Genomic DNA, 21,372 nt, shown 5'->3' with positions numbered 1-21,372 from the left:
AAAATGATCTGGAGTGCTCAAACTTTTTCATGCCACTGTAACTTCCTGTTTACTGCAATCTTTTTATCCAAAGTAATAATCTAACAATTAATTTTGGGTGGATTTTTTTATGATAAGTGTGATTAATGATTCTATGAGAAAAATGCTTTGAAATGGTCCCTTCATGACTTTTTTATGTAACCTACAGCAACAAAAATGAAAAAAAAAAAAACAGCAGACACAAATATATAACCCACAAACATAAATAACTATGATCACATAACTCAGAATCAGAATTTTATTCAAAACATGCATTTTAGAAAATCCATATTCAGAAGAACATCACACCACAGTCTTTTTGAGTAATCCCAAAGCTCATATATGAAAGAGGACAGTTCTGTATCATCAGTCTTCATGGTAAAGGGAAATTGCAAGGGGAAGCCTGTGTGTAGAATATCTTTGGTACTTATCTGAGCCTCTTGGAGTAGATAAAATGTTGAATCGTGCTGTGGTCATCAAAATTAAATGAGTTTTGCTCATCCCACAAATCATTTGAGTTCAGGCCAAACAGAGTCCTGATGGTGGCTTGGGTACCAGTGCCCAAAAGAGTTCATATATCCTCCAGTGTGGATGGGGGCACCATTGTTTGGCATTGAAACGTCCCATAATGGAGGCATGGCTGGTGAACACTGAGTTCCTGAAGCTGCAGCTGCTTGAAGGTGTTCTCCTTCATGTCCACCTGAGCCATGTTTCATTATTTTTTTGTATTTGGACCGTTTGTTCTGAAACCATATCTTCACCTGTAAAAAGAGTCAGAGATTAGCAGAGATACGTCTTCATTAGCACTGTGGAAGTAAGCCCTAATCAGAAGATTATTTTCAAAACAGCATTTTAAAATCCTGGTCCTGGAGTACTACTGTCAGACTGGATGCAACTAGTTAACAATAAACATGAATGACCAATAGTTTACAAGCTTTTCCAGAGGTCAAGTGGGTTTAAACAAGGAACAATCAATAACCTGCAGGGCTGGGGACGTTTATGGGCAGTAGAGCAGAACAGAAAAGCCAGAAAAGCTTTTGATTCCTCTATAAATATTTATTTGTAAAATCCAGCTTCATATAAAAACATAGAATTATTGACTTCTCATGAACTCATGGATTTAACTGTGCTGTTTTTCAGTATTTTAAGGCTTAGTATAATTAGTATGTAATCATTACAGACATGATGACCTCTCAATCTTGTATCAGTGTCTTCATACATCATTTTAGTTTCTGTTTACACCACCTACAGAGAAACCACATAACCAGCAGCCTCATATACTCCTCCTTGTTGATTACTGTCTCAGACTGTGGTGATGTGAGGGTTTTGGAATAGCCAGTTTGCAGTACAGAAAGCAGAATTTATTAAATACCATTTAGTAACTCAACTATCTGATTCTCATGAGGATCTGTTTCACCCTACTCTCTTATACACATCCTGATATGCAGAGCCAGACTGCCCTATACACAAATTTCATCACTTAGTGTTAGTGGCCCATATAAATTAGAAGATGAAGCAAACTCTACTGCCAGAATAAAATGCAGATGTACTGAGAAAATGACGGGGACAGCAGTCCAGTAAACTTGTGATAATTTTTCTCAAGGTTAGATTTTTAAGAAATAATAGTCTAGGAACCATAACCATTGAGGTGTGCAACAGCTCTCCACAACCTTGACAGCACCACAGTAAAAATACATGAACCAAACTGAAGCAGAAAATTAAAAGTTAACGCATACTGTCATTTAAACTCCCCCAAATACACCATAACACTGTTTCTTGTTTCTTAATGTTCCATTTCGCTAAGCCAAGGTATTTAATGATTTAATTGTTAAATGATTCTTGCTGTTATAGTTATTCCACTTTGTGATTGATGTTCTCTTGCCATGCTCTAATTTATTTTTTGGCATTCTATTTTTAGCTGCATTTCCCTTCTATTAGTCGTGTCTTTCTATTAGTAAATTGTATTTCTGCCGTTTGTACCCTTTTAGCTAGATGTCTTATTTTGATTCAGTGTAAATGCTCCACTCCGCCTTCATTTGAGCTTCCCTCCCAACTTGTTTTTCAATTACTCTGTATTGAATTGATGTATTATTATTTCTTATTGTCTTTTATCATAGTTATGTTATGTCATAAGTGGTGGTGCACTTGACGGGGTGAGTGTGTGGATGGGTGAGTGTTGGTCAGGTAATACATTTTATATAATAAAAAAAAAAAAAGCTAACCCTAAAAAAAATAGTTAAAAAAAATGTATTCCACCTTTACATACTACATCTGCATATTCACATAAATATCAGACATGACATTAAGAAGTCTCCACCTCCTCCGACACATATGTAGACACTGCTTCTTTCTGAACTGCTGATAATACAGCATCACTGCGTACTACTTCCGGCGCCGACGCGAGTGGCTGCCTGTTCCAGTAGCTCCGTCTCTTTGTGTGTTTTTCTGAGTTTTTTTACGTTTATTTATCGTCTCTGTGCTACTACACACGTCTAGTGTGCATCTTATTTATATCCTAAGGATATTTTTGGTGTAAATATGCGGGGCAGCGAGGAATACCGTGTTTATTCCCGGGAAGAACTGCTAGCCCTCCGACCCGCGGGACGTGGGGGCATTGTCCACACAATACCGGATGATCTGAGAAGGAGGTACCGAGGTTGCAGGGCCGGCGCTATGCTAAAGGCTAAGCTAAAGGCTAAGAAGTCGGAGCAGCGCTGGAGGTACAAACCCTCAGTTCCGTCGGTGGTTATGGGGAATGTTAACTCACTGACCAACAAAACCGACGAGCTAGCCTGTCTGGTGAAGAATCAGAAGCTCTACAGGGAGTGTAGCATGCTGTGTTTCACCGAGACCTGGCTCACCCCCGACACGCCGGATGCTAACGTGCAGCTACCCGGCTTTTCTTCAGTGAGGGCGGATCGGGACCCGGTGCTTTGCGGGAAGCGGAAAGGTGGAGGAATCGCGCTGTTTATTAACAACAGATGGTGCAACCCTGGACATGTGTACGTGAAGGAGGTGATCTGCTGTCGGGATATTGAACTGTTAGCGGTGAGTCTCCGACCTTATTACATGCCGCGGGAGCTCTCTCACGCGATCCTCGTGTGTGTTTACATCCAGCCGAGAGCGGACGTGCAGGCGGCGTGTGACGTCATCCACTCCACCGTCGCAGCGCTGCAGACACAGCACCCTGACGCCTTCTATGTGATCACTGGTGACTTTAATCACGTAACGCTGGACTCTACCCTGCCTGCCTTTTTCCAGTTTGTGGACTGTCCCACCAGGAAAAACAGGACCATAGACTTGCTGTATGCTAATGTGAAGGATGCATACAGGGCTATTCCACTACCACCGCTGGGGAAATCAGATCACAATCTGGTGTTCCTGCAGCCTCAGTACAAACCACTGGTACTGAGGCAGCCCACTACCACACGCTCATTCAGAGTCTGGTCTCCTGAAGCAGAAGAAGCCCTAAGGGACTGCTATGACACCACTGACTGGAGCGTGCTGCTGCACCCACATGGTGAGGACATTGAGGGGGTGACTCACTGTGTTACGGACTACTTGAATTTCTGTATGGATGTTGCTGTTCCCACAAAGACTGTACGCTGCTTTCCAAACAACAAACCCTGGATTACCAGCTCCGTCAAGGACCTCCTCAACCAAAAGAAGAGGGCGTTCAAAGACGGAAACTTGGTAGAGCTGAAGCGCGTACAGGGGGAACTCAAGGTACGTCTTAAAGAGGCCAAGGAGTCTTACAGGAAGAAGGTGGAAAGAAAGCTGCAAGACAACAACATGAAGGAAGTCTGGGGTGCAATGAAAACCATCACTGGGTGCAAGAACAACAACGGCAACCCAGTAGATGGCGGTGTGGACAGAGCAAACCAGTTCAACAACTTTTACAACAGGTTTGACTGTCCTGCTCCTGCTGCCCCCTCCTCCTACCCTCCTGCAGCATCACCAACATCTTCTCCACCTCTACCATCATCACCACCATCTCCATCACCTTCAACTCCAACTCCACCATCTTCATCACCACCACCATTACCCTCACCTCCATCTTCATCAACATCATCACCGTCATCATCATCACCACCACTACCACCACCCTCACCTCCTCCATCATCATCTTCATCACCATCAGCACAATCACCCTCACCTCCACCATCTTCATCAGCACCATCATCACCCTCACCTCCACCATCTTCATCATCACCACCATCAACACTATCAACTGGCAGACAAATCATCTCCTCCAGTCCACCAACCTTTACTGCTGACCAGGTCAGGAGACAGCTGAGGAGACTTCACCCCAGGAAGGCAGCTGGCCCGGACAGAGTGTGCCCCAGAATGCTCAAGGCATGTGCTGTTCAACTGGGTGAGCCCCTCCAACATGTTTTTAACCTGAGTCTGCGTATAGGGAGAGTTCCTGCCACGTGGAAGACAACCTGTCTCATTCCTGTTCCCAAGAAGGCACACCCGAAGGAGCTGAATGACTACAGGCCTGTTGCTTTGACATCTCATGTGATGAAGACCATGGAGCGACTGCTGCTGGACCAACTCAGACCTCAGGTCCACCATGCTGAGGACCCACTGCAGTTTGCGTACCGGGAAAAGGTGGGAGTGGAAGATGCCATCCTCTATCTCCTGCACAGAGCTCACTCTCATCTGGACAAGGGGGGAGGTGCTGTGAGGGTCATGTTCTTCGACTTCTCCAGTGCCTTCAACACCATCCAGCCCCTACTACTGAGAGACAAGCTGATGGAGATGGAGGTGGATATGCACCTGGTCACCTGGATCACTGACTACCTTACTGGGAGACCACAACATGTCAGGATCAGGGACTGCTCCTCTGATACAGTGATCAGCAGCACAGGAGCACCACAGGGGACTGTTCTCTGACGACACTGCAATTGTGGGGTGTGTGCGTAATGGTGATGAGAGGGAGTACAGAACCCTGGTTGAGGAATTTGTGATGTGGTGCAAGATGAACCATCTGCAGCTGAACATCTCCAAAACCAAGGAGATGTGCATAGACTTCAGGAGGTCCAGGCCCTCTGCTCAGCGGCCAATCTCCATCGAGGGGGTCGACGTGGAGGTGGTCAAATCCTACAAATACCTTGGTGTGCACCTGGACGACAGGCTGGACTGGTCAGTGAACACTGACTCCCTCTACAGGAAGGCTCAGAGCAGACTGTACTTCCTCAGAAGGCTCAGGGCTTTCAACATCTGCCAGAAACTCCTCCTGATGTTCTACCAGTCTGTGGTAGCCAGCGTCCTCTTTTACACTGTTGTGTGTTGGGGAGGCAGCATCAGCAAGAGGGATGCTGGACGACTGGACAGGCTGGTGAGGAAAGCTGGTTCTGTGCTGGGATTAGAGCTGGAGTCCTTAACACCACTGGCAGAGAGGAGAGCCCTCAGTAAGCTGCTGAACATCATGGACAATGTTCACCACCCTCTGCACAGCACCATCACCAGGCAGAGGAGCTCATTCAGCGGCAGACTGCTGTCCCAGTCCTGCTCCACAGACAGACTCCGAAAGTCTTTTGTTCCTCAATCCATAAGACTGTTCAACTCCTCTCAGCACAGCAAACTAAAGACTCTGTGAAACTTTTTCATTCCGGCCACTCTGGCCACACCATGGACACACCCCCAGCTATGGACACACTCTCAGACTTGCTGATGCCTAGAACACTTTTTATAGTTCTACCATATTTTGCACTAGTAGTTCATTCACTAGTTAATTCATCTACTGTTTACGTATCTTTTGCACTGTTTACGTATCTTTTGCACTGCTTAATTTAATTTAAATTATTATATAACTGTGTATTTGCACTTTCTGTTTGGCTGACATCAGTTATCCTCACATTATGCACATCAACTGGTGTTCACTGTCTATTGTGTTCAACTGCACTACCTCCATTCTCCATCTCCATTACACACACACACACGAAGACTGTACATTTACACTGTATATTCTATTTCTTATTTGATTGTATTTATATGTATCTTTATATTTTATATTTTATCTTTTTTAACTTTGTGTATTGTGTAACCTGCTGCTGGATGCCAAGAATTTCCCCCCGGGGATCAATAAAGTATCTATCTATCTATCTATCTATCTATCTATCTATCTATCTATCTATCTATCTATCTATCTATCTATCTATCTATCTATCTATCTATCTATCTATCTATCTACTGAGCATACTAGAGTGACAGTGCTTTAGTCAGCTGGACCACAAAAGTTATATAATGATAAAAACTTTTTTTCTACAGTGTCTTTTATTAACCATCATATAAAGTGCTGTTTTAGTTCTAGCTTTCTCCATTGCTGTCTTTTTTATTTCAATTTTATTTAAATTAGGCCACTACTATTAGATAGATAAATACTATTAATTATCTTTCACACTCTTCCACACTGCTATTCCTGCCCATACATTTATAAGTATTTACCTGCACTCTGTCCCTGGCTTAAGTCATCTTAATTCATTATCTTTTCTCCCACTGCAAAATGCTATTAGCAGTTTTGGGTAACACTTTATAATACTGTTCCATAGTTAATAGGTAACTAAGCAGTAACTAAGCAGTAACTAATTAATAGTGCTGCATTAACACCTAAATATTTTCTATTAACTACCAGGGAGTACTAAATAATTACTCAGTAGATAGTACTGAACTAATGATTATAGTAGTTCACTAATAACTCCACAATAATTACTGAGACTTACATATCTCCCAGAGAACTACTTACTAATTATGTCTCCTTTATAATAACTATTCATTAATTACTGCTTAAATCAACATTAACTACTGAAAACCCTTACATGCCACCTGGGGAACTATAGATCTAAATCAGTCTACACAGACAGTTATTCATATCAGTGGTGATATTAAAGGCATATTTGAGTGACACCATTTGTAGTAGTAGTAACCTTAATTACCTTATCATCATTATATTCCAAATATTAGCAACATATAGTAAAATACTACAGTGTGTCGTAATCTGCTTAAACCCCATTTTTGAAAGAAAAAAAACAACTTTATAACGTAATATTATTACATAGTAGACATTATTTATGTTCTCCAGAAGACTCTAAGACTGACTGTACTCAATTTTGTTTTAATGGTCACTGCTTTAATTTTCAGCACCAACCTTATAAACGTTCATCTTTAGCCTTGCAGTCTCACAGACTTTTAGTGCCCATTATTAGGGTAATTACGGTAATTCCACAGCGCCGGACCGCTAGCCTCTATCAGTGTGTTTATCTGCTGCTGCGGTTATTGTATCAGTGGTGATATTAAAGTCAGTGACACCGCTTATCATTGAGCTTACCTTAGTATGCTCAATATCTTCCAAATGTTAGACACACTGAAATGTGCAGTAGTCTGCATAACCCCCATTTTTGTAATGTTCTGTCAGTGTGTTACAGGTGTTTATTCTAAACCTGTGCTCTTCTTCAGTCCTCCTGAAGATGTGCTCAGTAGAAGTGATGGCTCACATACAGCTTTACTCTAGGCTGTGTCCTATATCCTTATTCTGGGGGAAATCATGTTTAAATGAATAAATATTTGTGTTAGATAACGAACTAGGCATCCCTGTGTTCTTCATAGATAATTAATAAGGGGTCCCTGACTTCTTTTTTCGGGAGTTAACAGCAGCACATGGTAACCCATTACTAATGACTGAGGAGTTACTGTGTTCTTCTTTAGGAGCTACTGTAGATCATGTCACAGTATTATAAAGTGAGAAACATGTTAACTAATTACTAATTACTGAGGAGTTACTGTGTTCTTCTTTAGGAGTTACTGTAAATCATACCACAGTATTATAAAGTGAGAAACATGTTAACTAATTACTAATTACTGAGGAGTTACTGCAGATCATGTCACAGTATTATAAAGTGAGAAACATGGTAACTAATTACTAATGACTGAGGAGTTACTGTGTTCTTCTTTAGTAGTTACTGTAGATCATACCACAGTATTATAAAGTGAGAAACATGGTAACTAATTACTAATTACTGAGGAGTTACTGTGTTCTTCTTTAGGAGTTACTGCAGATCATGTCACAGTATTAAAAAGTGAGAAACATGTTAACTAATTATTAATTACTGAGGAGTTACTGTGTTCTTCTTTAGGAGTTACTGCAGATCATGTCACAGTATTATAAAGTGAAATATACATTAATAATAATAATAATAATAATAACACACATTTAACCTAGCTAACTAACACACACACATTTAACCTATTTAACTAACACACACATTTAAACTAGCTAACACAATTAACCTAGCTAACACACACACACATTTCCCCCTAGCTACTTAGCTTGCTAATTAACACACATTTAACCTAGCTAACTAACACACATTTAATCTAGTTAACTAACACACACATAACCTAGCTAACTTAGCCAGTTAACAAACACTTACATAACCTAGTTAACTTAGCCAGTTAACAAACACATACATAACCTAGTTAACTTAGCCAGTTAACTAACACATACATAACCTAGTTAACTTAGCCAGTTAACAAACACATACATAACCTAGTTAACTTAGCCAGTTAACTAACACATACATAACCTAGTTAACTTAGCCAGTTAACTAACACACACATAACCTAGCTAACTTAGCTGGCTAACGCTAACTACACACACAACTTAGCTAACTTAGCTAGCTAACACACATCCTAAAGCTGGTTAACAACCCAGAAAGAATCCTCCTCTGATCCGGGGGTAAAATAAGCTGGAAAAGATTTTGATTACTAGTTTATTTTCAATCAAATACAGAAATATGAAAGCAGCAGAGTCTCTCTTAATCCTCCTCCAGCAGCAGCGCACAGCAGAGAATTTACACGAAGGACCAGGAGAGCTGCGTCCGCTGTGAAATTACCGTAATTGCCCTAATAATGCGCAGTAAAATAAATCTCTGTGAGACTGCAAACGCTGAAGATGCACTTTTATAAGGCTGATACCTAGTATTAAAGCAATGATTATTACATTATTACAGTCTTACAGTCATTCTTATAGTCTTAGATGCCTTCTGGAGAACTTTCATCAATGTCTTCTATGCAATAATATTACGTTATAATGTTGTTTTTTTTCTTCCAAAAATTGATGGTTAAGCAGAGTAATACACACTGAAGTATTTTACTTTATGTTGCTAATATTTGGAAGGAACTGAGGATAAGGTAATTAAGGTTACCACTACTACAAATGGTGTCACTTGCTTAATTCAAATATGCCTTCAATTAATATGCATTTAACTCAAATAAGCCTGATTTAGATCTATAGTTCCCCAGGTGGGATGTAAGGGTTTTCAGTAGTTAATGTTGATTTGAGCTAGGGCTGGGCGATATGGAAAAAAATCTTATTACGATATAGTTTTTCATATCAGCCGATATCGATATGTATCACGATATAAATCAAATCACTTTCTGTTACACTTAAAGGTTTCTATTTTTACTCAGAAGTGACAGAATAAGGGAGTTATGGACAAAATCACTAGCAGGCTCAGAGCCTTGTGGACAGACACTAGGATGTTAACATCTTGCCAGGTGGGTACAGCTTTTAAATTAATTTTAAAAAGGGGACAAATATATAAACTAAAAAATATGTAAGACCCTTTACATTATATGTCTGTTTAATTTAAATTGCAATAACACTTTATTTATTTTTATAAAATTATATTTAATCAAAAGATCATTCCCCTCCCTGAATGCAGGCAACTACATAAAGCAAAATACAAGAGTATATCACAGTGTTCATTTTGACAGGTGATTTTGATACAGTCTTAGTCTTTTCACTAAAATGTATAATAGTTTTAGTTACATTTTAGTCTATCGGATATTATTAGTTTTAGTCAGATTTCAGTCTAGTTTAATTTTGGTCATATAAAAAGTATGTATTACATATGTTTTACTGTTTTTCTATTTTCTATTTGTTGTAATTTTAGATAATTTACTGCTTATGTTTTTTTTTAAATAAGAGCCTTTAGTTTTTTTTTCATTTAAATTAAGCTAACATTTAAATATTTAAAAAAAAAAGTGGCCTATAATGGAGGTGGGAGGAATAAAGTCAAGTTTCTGAAATGATCCACTTCTACTGCAGTACAGATTTATACTAACATTACTGGCTTTCAGTAGACTAGACTTACATTACTTAAGTGTATTTAAAACTCCAGTTCAGTAACAGCAATGTTTAGCTCAGTTCAAATACAGCTAGACAGATTATATAATCTTCTGTATTTAGTAAAATATCCAGCATAACAGACTCTCTATCTGTTAAAAACTATAAAACACAAAGACAGAGGAGAATGCTGCCCTCAGGGTTTTCTAACAGAAACAGTGAGAGTTAGGAAAAAAGATGGAAAGTGCTTCCTTTCTGTGTGTTTATATACTAACCCCTCACTCGTGCTGAAGTTAACCTTAATTTACACGAAACGTGGATTAACACGGCTAACGTGCGTTACCCATTAGTTTATTAGAATGTAAAAAGCAGTGAAAGCATCTTAGCTAATGATGACAGATTGCACAGATCCCTTTTACACCTAAACATCGCTAACTTTAAACTGGAGACAAGCTAATCTAACTAGCAGCAAACAGAGCAGCGTTTACCTGCCTTCAGAAATCTGAACAAGCTCACCTCTCTAAATATCTTGGAGACGCATGCCTCATATTTAAAAGGTGAGTTTTCCAGTGTAGCGCCGCTGAATAGTATAAATGAAGTTTATCCAGTAAATGGGAGAGAAGGAGCCGCTATGTGAGGAGTTCAGAGTGGAGGGGCTCGGGGGGTGGGGCGGAGGGGGATGGTGGAGAGGGGAGGGGAGGGGTTGTACTGGGCTGAGCAGCAGTTCAGCGTGCTGCCTGATCTCGTGCTGCGCCTTTTCACAACGCTACTTAAACGGGAAATAGAAAATTTAGTTTATCGAATTTCTCGCCCCGACTTATCGCGATATATAGTTTCCTCGATAACTATCGATATCGTTTTATCGCCCAGCACTAATTTGAGCAGAAATGAATGAATAGTTATTATAAAGGAGACATAATTAGTAAGTAGTTCTCTGGGAGATATGTAAGTCTCAGTAATTATTGTGGAGTTATTAGTGAACTACTATAATCATTAGTTCAGTACTATCTACTGAGTAATTATTCAGTACTCCCTGGTAGTTAATAGAAAATATTTAGGTGTTAATGCAGCACTATTAATTAGTTACTGCTTAGTTCCTGCTTAGTTACTTATTAACTATGGAACAGTATTATAAAGTGTTACCGCAGTTTTGTTTTATCAGTTTCCTGATTAGTTAACCTTCTTTGTTCAGGCCAGCAAACATACCATTCCCTCTTTTAATAGAAAAGTATCCTTTACCAATACTGCATCAGCTTCACCAATACTGTAATCTCTACTTGTGCACCTTCTCCATCACCCACTTGCCTATTTCGAAAAATTATTACAACCATCTTCAAGGAGAATGTCAACACCATTCACAACCCCCCCACCTCTCTGTGTGATTTCCACAGATATTATCCTATATTTTCTAATATCTAAAAATACAACTGCCTGTCTGACAGACCCCATTTCCTCCAAGCCATTCAAGATATTTACTCAACACATTCTCCCTTTTGCCACTCTCATTTTAAAAGCCTCTAGTTATTAGGTCAAGTACCAGCTAAGTTCAAGACTGTGTGGTCACCAATTTAATAAGCCAACACTACACAGATTGAACATCAAAAATTACAGACTATTATATCTACTTACTTACAAGTACACTTATATAGCGCCTTTCTGACACTCAAGACACTCAAGGACAATTACAATTACATTCTATACACAATCTACACCAGGGGTGTTTGGGGCCAGAAGGAGAAAGGAGAAGGAGAAATATATTTGAAGTCATGGGCCACACTCTGTAATAAAACAAATAATGAAATATACCACTTTAAATATTACTTTTTCCCTGATTATTTCATTTACACACTATTTTACTTGACTTAATATCTTTACCTTGGACAGTGTTGTGTAAACTAAGATTTTTCAAATTGATGTTTAATTTCATGATGTCTCTTAATATTAAACTCCTTAATTACGGGAACTTTTAGACTCTTTGGCCCGTTTTTCTGCGCTAGAAATGCGCACCCTCTCCGCTTTTAGACTATTTGGCCCGTTTTTCTGCGCTAGAAATGCGCACCCTCTCCGCTTTTAGACTCTTTGGCCCGTTTTTCTGCGCTAGAAATGAGCACCCGCTCCGCTTTTTGACTCTTTGGTCCGTTTTTCTGCGCTAGAAATGCCCACTCTCTCCACTTTAAGACTCTTTGGCCCGTTTTTCTGCTAGAAATGCGCACTCTCTCCACTTTTAGACTGTTTGGCTCGATTTTCTGTGCTAGAGCAGATCAATCATTCATTATCTCTGCAGCTTTAGATACAGGCGCTCCTGTCCATTATCTCCAATATTTTAATCACTGCATGCAATAGGCGTCTCACATCAAAGTGCACACCAGATTACTTCTTTTCTACAGCTAAAGTAGCACAAAGCATCAGATGACCAGTGGTGGGTTTCCCAAAAGCTTCGTAAAGCAAAGAACCTTGTTAACTCGTACTTAAGGTCATTAACTCGTACTGATGATCATTAATTAAAGAATGTTTCCCAAAACCCTTACATAACTAAAGCATTATGTGAACACACTAATATAATATATCGTATTATATTCTACAGTAATGACATCACTTGTCTGTAACAATTCAACCCACGGATAAATCATTCAAATCTTTCAAATAGGCGATGGTAGAGATCTTGACATTAATGCTGAAATAAATGCAATCAATTAATTCCTACAGACAACTGTGATGGTCACGGTCTTTGCAAAGCTGCTGTCTCTGAAGTCTTTGCATTCTGTAACTGTGCCATGCATGCACTTATATAAAAATCCCACCAGTCTGGGAATTACAGGACAACAACATATATTTCCATGCCATTGGGAGTGCATGGGACGCCTCTCCCTATACACACTCTCAGCGTCTTTAATCCCACCTACACGTGTCATAAAGAATATCTATGGTGAATGTGCAGGTAATATCTAATCATCAGGTTCTCTTAACTGACATTGTGGATGTTTATCTGGGCAAACTGTATATATATACTGTACCAGTTCAAAGTTTGATCTCAATTTCTCAAGCAATGTTTTCTTTAGTTCTTTTTATTGTATATATATAAAATGCATAAAACAATTAGGGGCACATATGAAATGATGTAGTAAACAAAAAAGTGTTCTCCACATTAATCCCCTCTAAACCTGATCAACTGAGATGGTGATTTGGGATGAGCTGGAGCTTCACAGCGTTTAAAAGGACAACGACTAATGTTCAGCACCTCCAGGAACTCCTTCAAGACACTGAGTGTGAGACAAAGAGTGTGCAGATCTGTCTATATATAAAAATCTTTGTTAAGTTTAGTTAGTTTGTTCACCCCTGACCAGTTATCATTCTTTACTCATGCTGACTTGATCATCCAGATTTGTCCACTACAACAATCTGATTATTTTACCCCTTCATTTCACAGATGCCGCCCATTGACTACTAAAATTCCACCAGACCCTTAAAAAATGATCCAGAATGCAATGGCACAACTTGCCCTCAATCTTTCTAGTTTCAGTCATGTCCCTCCTCTACTGCAGTCTAATCACTGGCTCTCTGTTTTAAAATCTTGACCCTGGCACTGCTGGCATGCAAAGCTAAAAATGGACCAGTCACTGAGGTTCTTGATGGCGTGTTTGACTCATTGCTTTGTGATGTTGTGCATCATGATGCTGAAAGTTTCTGGTAGAAGTTAAGTAAATTGTGGTCATGAAAGTATGCACATGGCCAGCAACAATATGAATATAAATAGTCTGTGGCGTTTTGGTGATGGCTGATTAGTGTAAACAGGCCCACATTTTCTTAACGAAATAACTTCTCCATAGCATTATAGCACCTCCATCAGCCTGGACTACTGACAAAAGACAGATTAGGACTATGGGGACATTTTATTTGAGCTTTAGACACCAAATTCTTATCCTACCTTACCCTTTCTGTGCACCTCTCCAAAATCCAAGATACCACAGATTATCTCAGACATTTCTGCATTTCCTTCAATTTAGGAAAAATCTAAGAACCCAGGAGATGAGCAGTTCTGAAAATACTCAAAGCAGAATATCTATACCAACAAGCATACCACTCTCACTGAGATCACAGTTCTGAACATGCTGATGTTTGAGTTGGACATTACCTGAAGCTGCTTGTCCATATCTGCTTGTTTTTTTATGCACTATACTGCTGCCAACTGATTGGCTCATTAGTTTGCATAAATGTGTAAGATGTACAGGGGCTGGTCAGCACCAACCTTGTGGTCAGAAACTGGCCAGTAATGAACAGGAAAGAGAGAGGACCATATCAATTCTGCATAGTGTAATTAAACCCATAAGATACAGTAGGTTCAATGTGCATTATAGTGCTCACTGGTAAACACGCATCTGAGAAAATTATTTTCACTTAGCTGAATTAGTGTAAAACTGCATAATAAAGCAGCAACTGCACAATAGCACAATCATAAGGGTAGTTGTTACGTTGTGTTTCTGAATTTGCTTTGAATTTTTTTTAGGTTTGTTTATTTTTTTAAACACAAAACTCTCCATAGAGGGTAAAAGTGTGTGTGTGTGTGTGTGTGTATACCTGCGTCTGCGTTAGCCCCAGTTTAGCTGCTAGGTCTGCTCTCTCCGGCAGGGCGAGGTACTGTGTCTGCTGGAAGCGCTGGTTGAGCGCCTGCAGCTGGAAGCTGGAGTAAATGGTTCTGGGCTTCCGGATCTTTTTTCCTTTTCCATTTAATCTGATCTCTCCATTCTCTATCACTGCTGATTTCTCTAAAGGACAGAAGAACACACATTAAACAAGAGCACAACAGAACATAAAAAGCTCACTTACAAAAACAGATAAGTACTATCCTATCCTTAACACATGTTTTTGCTAATAAACCTTCCAACATAATTATAATCATTTTTATGAATTAGTTATGAAATCTCACAAAACTATTTAACAAACTATTTTAATAGAAACATTTTGACACACGTTTCTATTTAATTGTGTTCATTTTGTGTAATCAAAGAGAAAAAAAGAAAATCTTAAATATACATATGAAATTGTCATATTAAACATCTTAGGTGATATGCAAGCCATATGTAAAGAAATAGACATCTCAGTTTATATGATGTTTTGTTTATTGTATAATTATTATTGTGAACAAATCTTCTACTGGAAAACAATTAAAAAGGTATACACTATTTCTACATTTTAATTTGGGACAGAAGGATCACAATTGGGTAAATCTAGTTTCATTTTTTTTTTGTTGCACAAGATCATTTAATATATTAAAAAGTAATTAAGACATAAAATTAAGATATTTAAGTTTACCTCCCCCTTATATGCAAAATTATGAACATAGGGAAATTATAATGTGCAGAGGCATGCCTTTTGACCAGGGATGCACAGACCTTTGGTCATTGTTTTAAAGCATATAGTAAGGAAATCGGATGTTTTAAAATAATGAAAGGATGATATTTGGTGCATGAAGATAGCAATTACAGAAAGAAGGCATGCAGAAGTGTGACTACATATGGCCAAAATATCTATTTTATGAGTAGGTAAGTGAGTAAAAGAGCAAAAATATGTTTATTTCCATGTGTCACAATTTTAAAATAGCAAAAAAGGATCAGGGCACAAAACATAAATAAAATAAAAAATTAAATTAAAAATAAAAATACTGTAGTTGTACTTGTGAGATTTCCATCCATTATTTCTGCGTCAAACTACAACTTAGCCCGTATGAAACACTCATATTGAGGTGTGTTTAGAATCATTTTCCTGATGTAAAAGCCTTTTTTTTCATCTTTAGCTTTTTATACATATCGTGTGATAGATGCTTCTGGACCCTGCTACTATTTATTTGCATTCATTTTTTCTAGTACCAAGGAATGTTTAATGTGCAACTAAATGCATATGTATGTAATACTTTTAAGTTCATATCATATTTGAGAAAATTCAAATTTGCATATGTTTCCGCTTTAAAAGTACAAGTGTACGCAGTAATTTGTTCAGCGTTAAATCAATGCTTTTAGTTTTGTCAATTTTGTTAATTATAACTTGCAAATCTACTAATCAACTAATGCTATTAGTACTTTATCTGCTTTAAGCTATTGTAAATACTGTTAGAAAATAAAAAAGAGCTGATTCATTAACAGCTATTCTACAAAGCTATAAGAAGCTTGCTGGTTTCCTCATAATCCAAAAAGAGACACAGAGCTTAAGTGGGATTTATATTTTCCAAATGTTTTTTTAGTTTGTTTTATTTTAAAAGATTACTACAATATAACAAATGTTTGTACAATAAAGGTTTGTTTTATTAGAAACGTTAAAAGCATTTACTTAAGGGCCAACAAACTTACGGGCAAGCCGCTGATGAGTTAATGTTAGCATTTCTAGCGTCCTCATTTCTAGCTTCTAATCAGAACACACCCCTTACATATATATACTTTCGTAGTTTAAATATGAAGCACTATTGCAGGGACAAAACAAAAATAATTTAATTGAGTTTTTTTGGTACAAAGATCAAGATATCAGTATTTGTAGGCCATATACATGGAATCCATATTCACGTTAAAAAATATTAACCTCTGGGTATAAAATGAATTTAAATTGACACACACATGCTTTGTTAAACATTAGATCGTGTAGTGCTAAATTGGGAACATTTATTTGGTTAATCCTTTTGGATATAGTCTTATGTTAACGTTAAATTATTATAATAGATTTTCACATTCTATAAACGATAAACGTGAGTCAGCACATTTGTGCATCGATGTAAAGGAGTAGATTAGAAGGACAAAAATATTGTAGTATACCTAATTCAACACAATGCGAAAAAAATATAAAAATAAAATATGGCTGGTGTAATAATGGCACATTAATTACGTATGTTTTATTTTGTCCTAATATCTTTATATAATACACTAAATAGCAATTGTATCTAAAATATGTAGAAAATACACATAATTGTTAATATGTATGTGTTTTGTTAAGAAGATTCATTCACTTATTTAAACTTCAATAATATGTGCCAGAGTAATATTAATAGTAATATACATCTTTCGAAATCAAAACACTAATGGAAATATTGATGTCAAAACATTAAGACAACAAACGGCTTAACGTTCCTTAAAATAATAACAACAATAATACTAAAATGAAAACAAAATAATAGTAAAACGAAAAAAGAATAACAAAAAAGAAAAAGATATACAGTAAAAAACTGAACCCGTTCAAAATAAATTAAATCATCCAGACCAGAATCCAGACGTTCAACCAAGCCAATTTCTAACAGTATTTCGAAACAATATTATTGTTTATGTATTTGATTATTTCATTTTGATGTAGTTTATTTGCTGTTTATATTATTATTATTATTATTTATTTATTTATTATTATTATTGTTGTTGTTGTTCTCAAAATAAAAATAAAAACAGACAAGCTCACTTCCCAGAGTAACACATTTTTTACAACTTTTTCCTGATTGCTCATTTTTTTTATTTTTGATTTGTTTTTTTTCTGCGCCTCAGGTGGTTATCATGATGATTTACTTCGCCCTGTCCATTGCCAGTATGACTCAACCAAAATTATTTTTCTTAAATTATAAATAGTTGTTGGTACTGTCGCATCCAAAAGCGCCTCATTTCATCTGAAGAAATTCATGATTCAGCCAGCCGATTCAAAAAATCGTAAAATTCTCTATCTGTGCCTTTTTTAAGCTGAATGTTTAAAACGTAAGTAGCATTTTTTTAACACTTTATAGTTCATGTTCTGCACTGCCGTCGCAGAGCTACTTGTAAAAATGACTGTATTAAACAGGCTTGTGTTCTCTGGTTTTGCAGACAGAACTTTAAACTTTTGTATTCAGATCATTGAGTAGGTCAGCACTTTATTACATATTATTACATTATTCATCCCTCTTATAAATAATAATAAAATAAATATAATAATATTTAAATAAAATGTAACGGTGTGAAAATGACTATTCGTTCAGAGATTGCTGCACACGATCACTTGCTTTCTTATTTTTACTTTATACTGACCAGAAAGTGCGTTCCTGTAGCAACTGTACTCACGTGCATAATTGCTTCGGTGTGATAGTAGCCTAAAAGTACGTAAAATGTTAGGATGGGATAAATAGATTTTATAGTTTTTATTATCTTCATAAAAGCGTGTAATCTGTTGTTATCTTGTGTTTAAGGGCGGTTTTATCTGTATAAGCAGCTTCTGCTACCAATGATAAATAAAACACGGAATACGATAAATTAGCAAATCATGACAATTAAATTAAATAGATTCTAATGCTATCGATAGTTTACGAGCATTAATGAATCAAAAAATATATGTGTAAAATATGAATAAACTGACATTTAAGTGACAGTAAGGGCTGAAATCGAATCGAATGATATTGTGTGTGTGTGTGTATGTGTGTGTGTGTGTGTGTGTAGACTATCCTCCTAGTGCTTGACGTCAGTTGGTCCACTTAAAAATTACTTGAAAATGCGTATTTTTACATAGCAAACAACACTGGCGCTATTATCTATTTCTATACATGTTATGTACATTTACACTTATATGATTTTCATTATAAAATCTGTATTTTATTAAATGCAGTTCTTGGACATGAAAAGATTAAATAAAAACATCTAAACCTACCACTGTGAAAGCCCTGTCAGTGGGTTTATTTCTAGTAAATGCTTATAAGCATTAAGAACGAAAGAAAAAGCAGATATTTGGTCGACAAAGAAGCTCAAGACTTTTAAGACGCTGGTGAACCTGTATGCTGAAAGGAGATTGACAGCACTGGAGCTGTAGTTGAGTATGTTTTTTTTTTTTTTTTTTTGATGGACAGATCAGCAGGTTTGCCAAAACATGCACAACGTTTAACCGGACAGGAACTCTCCCCCATTGTTTTGGGTTTAAAACAGATTAAACCCTTATTAATCCTTAAGAAGGTGTCTGCTTGTGTATCATATTTATTGTTTTATATACAACAATCAGCCATAACATTACAACCAGTGACAGGTGAAGTGAATAACACCTGGTTACAGTGGCCCCTGTAAAGAAAAACAATCTACATATTAGGCAGCAAGTAAACACTCAGTACTGGAAGTTAATGTGTTAAAAATCTGGATAAATGATAAAGTTTAATAATCTGCGACACTTTGACACAATCCAAATTGTGATGGCTCGGCTGGGTCAGAACATCAGCACGACAGGTATTGCGTGAGCTGCCGATTCGAATGGGTCAGAACCTACCAAAAATGTTTCAAGAAAGGACGACCGGAGAACCTGCGAGAGGCCCAGATCTCACTGATGTGCTCCATGGAGTCCCCGCCTCACAAACAGAAATTAAAGGATCTGCTACTAACGACTTGGCGTCACATAACGGGACATTTTCAGAGGTCTATAGTGGGGGCTATACAATCGTATACAACTAGTTTTAATGTTATGGCTGATCCATTGATGTGTAAAACCCTTTTAAAGATAATACAGTTATCAAACGGAAGAGAAGCTAGGATAGAATTAATACCTTCAATTTCACAAACATACAAAAGATATCTGAAACCTAATGAGCTGCAGCAGAACTAGCTTTATGGACATTTAATAGTTATTCACCACTACCGTCCAGTTTCTGGTTTTATTTGGACCGTGTTATGATTGGTCAGACAAACCTGGTACAATTCTGCCAGCTGTTAAGCAAATCATCTGAGCATTTAAACGTTGAAGTGTATTTAATACAAGCAAACTGAAAAATAAAATAGATGAAAAATTAATAGAAATTCTTAGACAACTTTTTAGAGACTGTAACTGGAGATTTGTTAAACTGAAATTTAAGTAACAGAACATGACTCACAAACAACGTACCACTTTTGCTAGAACAACCTTCTGCTCAGCTAAGCGAGAAAACGAGAAAACGAACGAATTATTATTTCATAGTGTTATAAAACATAATTTAAAACATAATTTAAAACATAATTTATGTAAACCAAGTCCTAAATAGAAAACCTAGTATTTTACAGTTTTTGATACCTGTGCTTTCTAGTAAATTTAGTTTTTTTGAATTTAAAGTAAATCATATCATTTTTATTGTATTATAGTGAGAACCAAATGCGTTTCGTCCTTCCGTGTAAGTCGTCCACACTCACCAGGATGTCCTGTCCCAGCGTGCCCAAGGCCTCCTCCATGAGGTAGGAACGCACGCGCGGGCGGCGCACTCTGGTACCCGTAGTGCCCTGCGCTGGAACCCGCGGGCTCGTGCAGCGCGTGGGCGGGATAGTGCGTGTAAGGCTGCGCGCGAGCCGGGTATCCGTGACCGTGACTGAACTCCAGAAAGGCGGATTTGGCGGGGTCAGAGGTCACCAGACTGTCGGCCAAAGAAGCCATGGTCATCCTCCAGAACGAGGTCCATCAGCGCCCGCAGAGAAGCGCGCGGCCAGGAGAAGGACGGGTCTCCATCACCGATCAATAAAAAGGTCGATTATGCTGATTAATAATCCCGGGGACGCTGCATGCTCTCCTGTCCAAATCACACACACACTCTGAGCGCGCGAGTGCATCTGAACATCAGTACACAGTCCCGGCACGAGCCAGCCCTTACAGCGCGCATGCGCACTGACGCACTGACTTCACGCCCACGCAGTTTGAGTGAGAACAAAGAAGAAAGAAAAGCAAGGCAAAAGCAAAAAATCTGCATTCCCCAAAATAGCAAATCTTAAACAACAAAACAGCCTCGACTTTTAAAGTTTAAGTTGAGTAAAGCCATAATAATTTAGGTATGCATTCATTTTATTATGAAATAAATATTTGTCATTTTTGTATTTGTTTCTTTAGAACAAGTGATTTGAAACATATTTTTTAGATATAAAATTGTATTGTTAATTTTAGAAACTACTCTTACTAATAAACGTCACAAATAACGTTATTATTGCGATGCCATACATACATGTTTTTTCTATGACCCTGCACCTTTTGTGTCACCCAGTTATAGAGCATCAACGCACCAAACCCATTCAATGTTAAATTCCAAAAACTCTACAAATTAAAAAAAAAAGTCACAAAGGATGTTGGTCCAAGTTATTTTAGAGCATTTGGATTAATCCATTCATTATAAAACGGACAAACGGAGTCAAAAGTTGAAACATTTTTTTAAAAAGAAGGTTCATGAGTTTTAAATGACTGTTAACTGTCTTTTTTTTCTCTGATATAAGCTGCTCTATGTAAAGATGGGCTGATAAAAT

At 37.7% G+C, this 21,372-nt stretch overlaps 1 protein-coding gene across 1 annotated transcript; it reads right to left on the bottom strand.

The window, feature by feature from the left end:
* Positions 1-263: 263 nt before the first annotated feature.
* dlx4a (distal-less homeobox 4a) lies at positions 264-20,711 on the bottom strand. Its single transcript, XM_022666212.2, has 3 exons — positions 20,281-20,711; positions 14,726-14,913; positions 264-779 (listed from the first exon to the last, which is right to left on the bottom strand). Exons 1-3 carry the CDS (start codon positions 20,522-20,524, stop codon positions 528-530), a joined length of 684 nt encoding a protein of 227 aa, XP_022521933.1. The 5' UTR covers positions 20,525-20,711; the 3' UTR covers positions 264-527.
* Between the last annotated feature and the right edge of the window lie 661 nt (positions 20,712-21,372).

This window comes from Astyanax mexicanus, chromosome 19 (assembly GCF_023375975.1).
Source record: "Astyanax mexicanus isolate ESR-SI-001 chromosome 19, AstMex3_surface, whole genome shotgun sequence".
NCBI classification, from domain to species: Eukaryota; Metazoa; Chordata; class Actinopteri; order Characiformes; family Acestrorhamphidae; genus Astyanax; species Astyanax mexicanus.
This window is presented reverse-complemented; position numbering and strand designations above follow the sequence as displayed.

Bases quoted from the DNA above. Each gene is read 5' to 3' on its own strand.
- dlx4a (XM_022666212.2), bottom strand. From the start codon at position 20,524: ATGACCATGGCTTCTTTGGCCGACAGTCTGGTGACCTCTGACCCCGCC. The intron at 14,914-20,280 runs GTGAGTGTGGAC...TCTGTCCTTTAG, and splicing joins CGCTGGGACAGGACATCCTG to AGAAATCAGCAGTGATAGAG. The intron at 780-14,725 runs GTATACACACAC...CTCTTTTTACAG, and splicing joins TGGGGCTAACGCAGACGCAG to GTGAAGATATGGTTTCAGAA.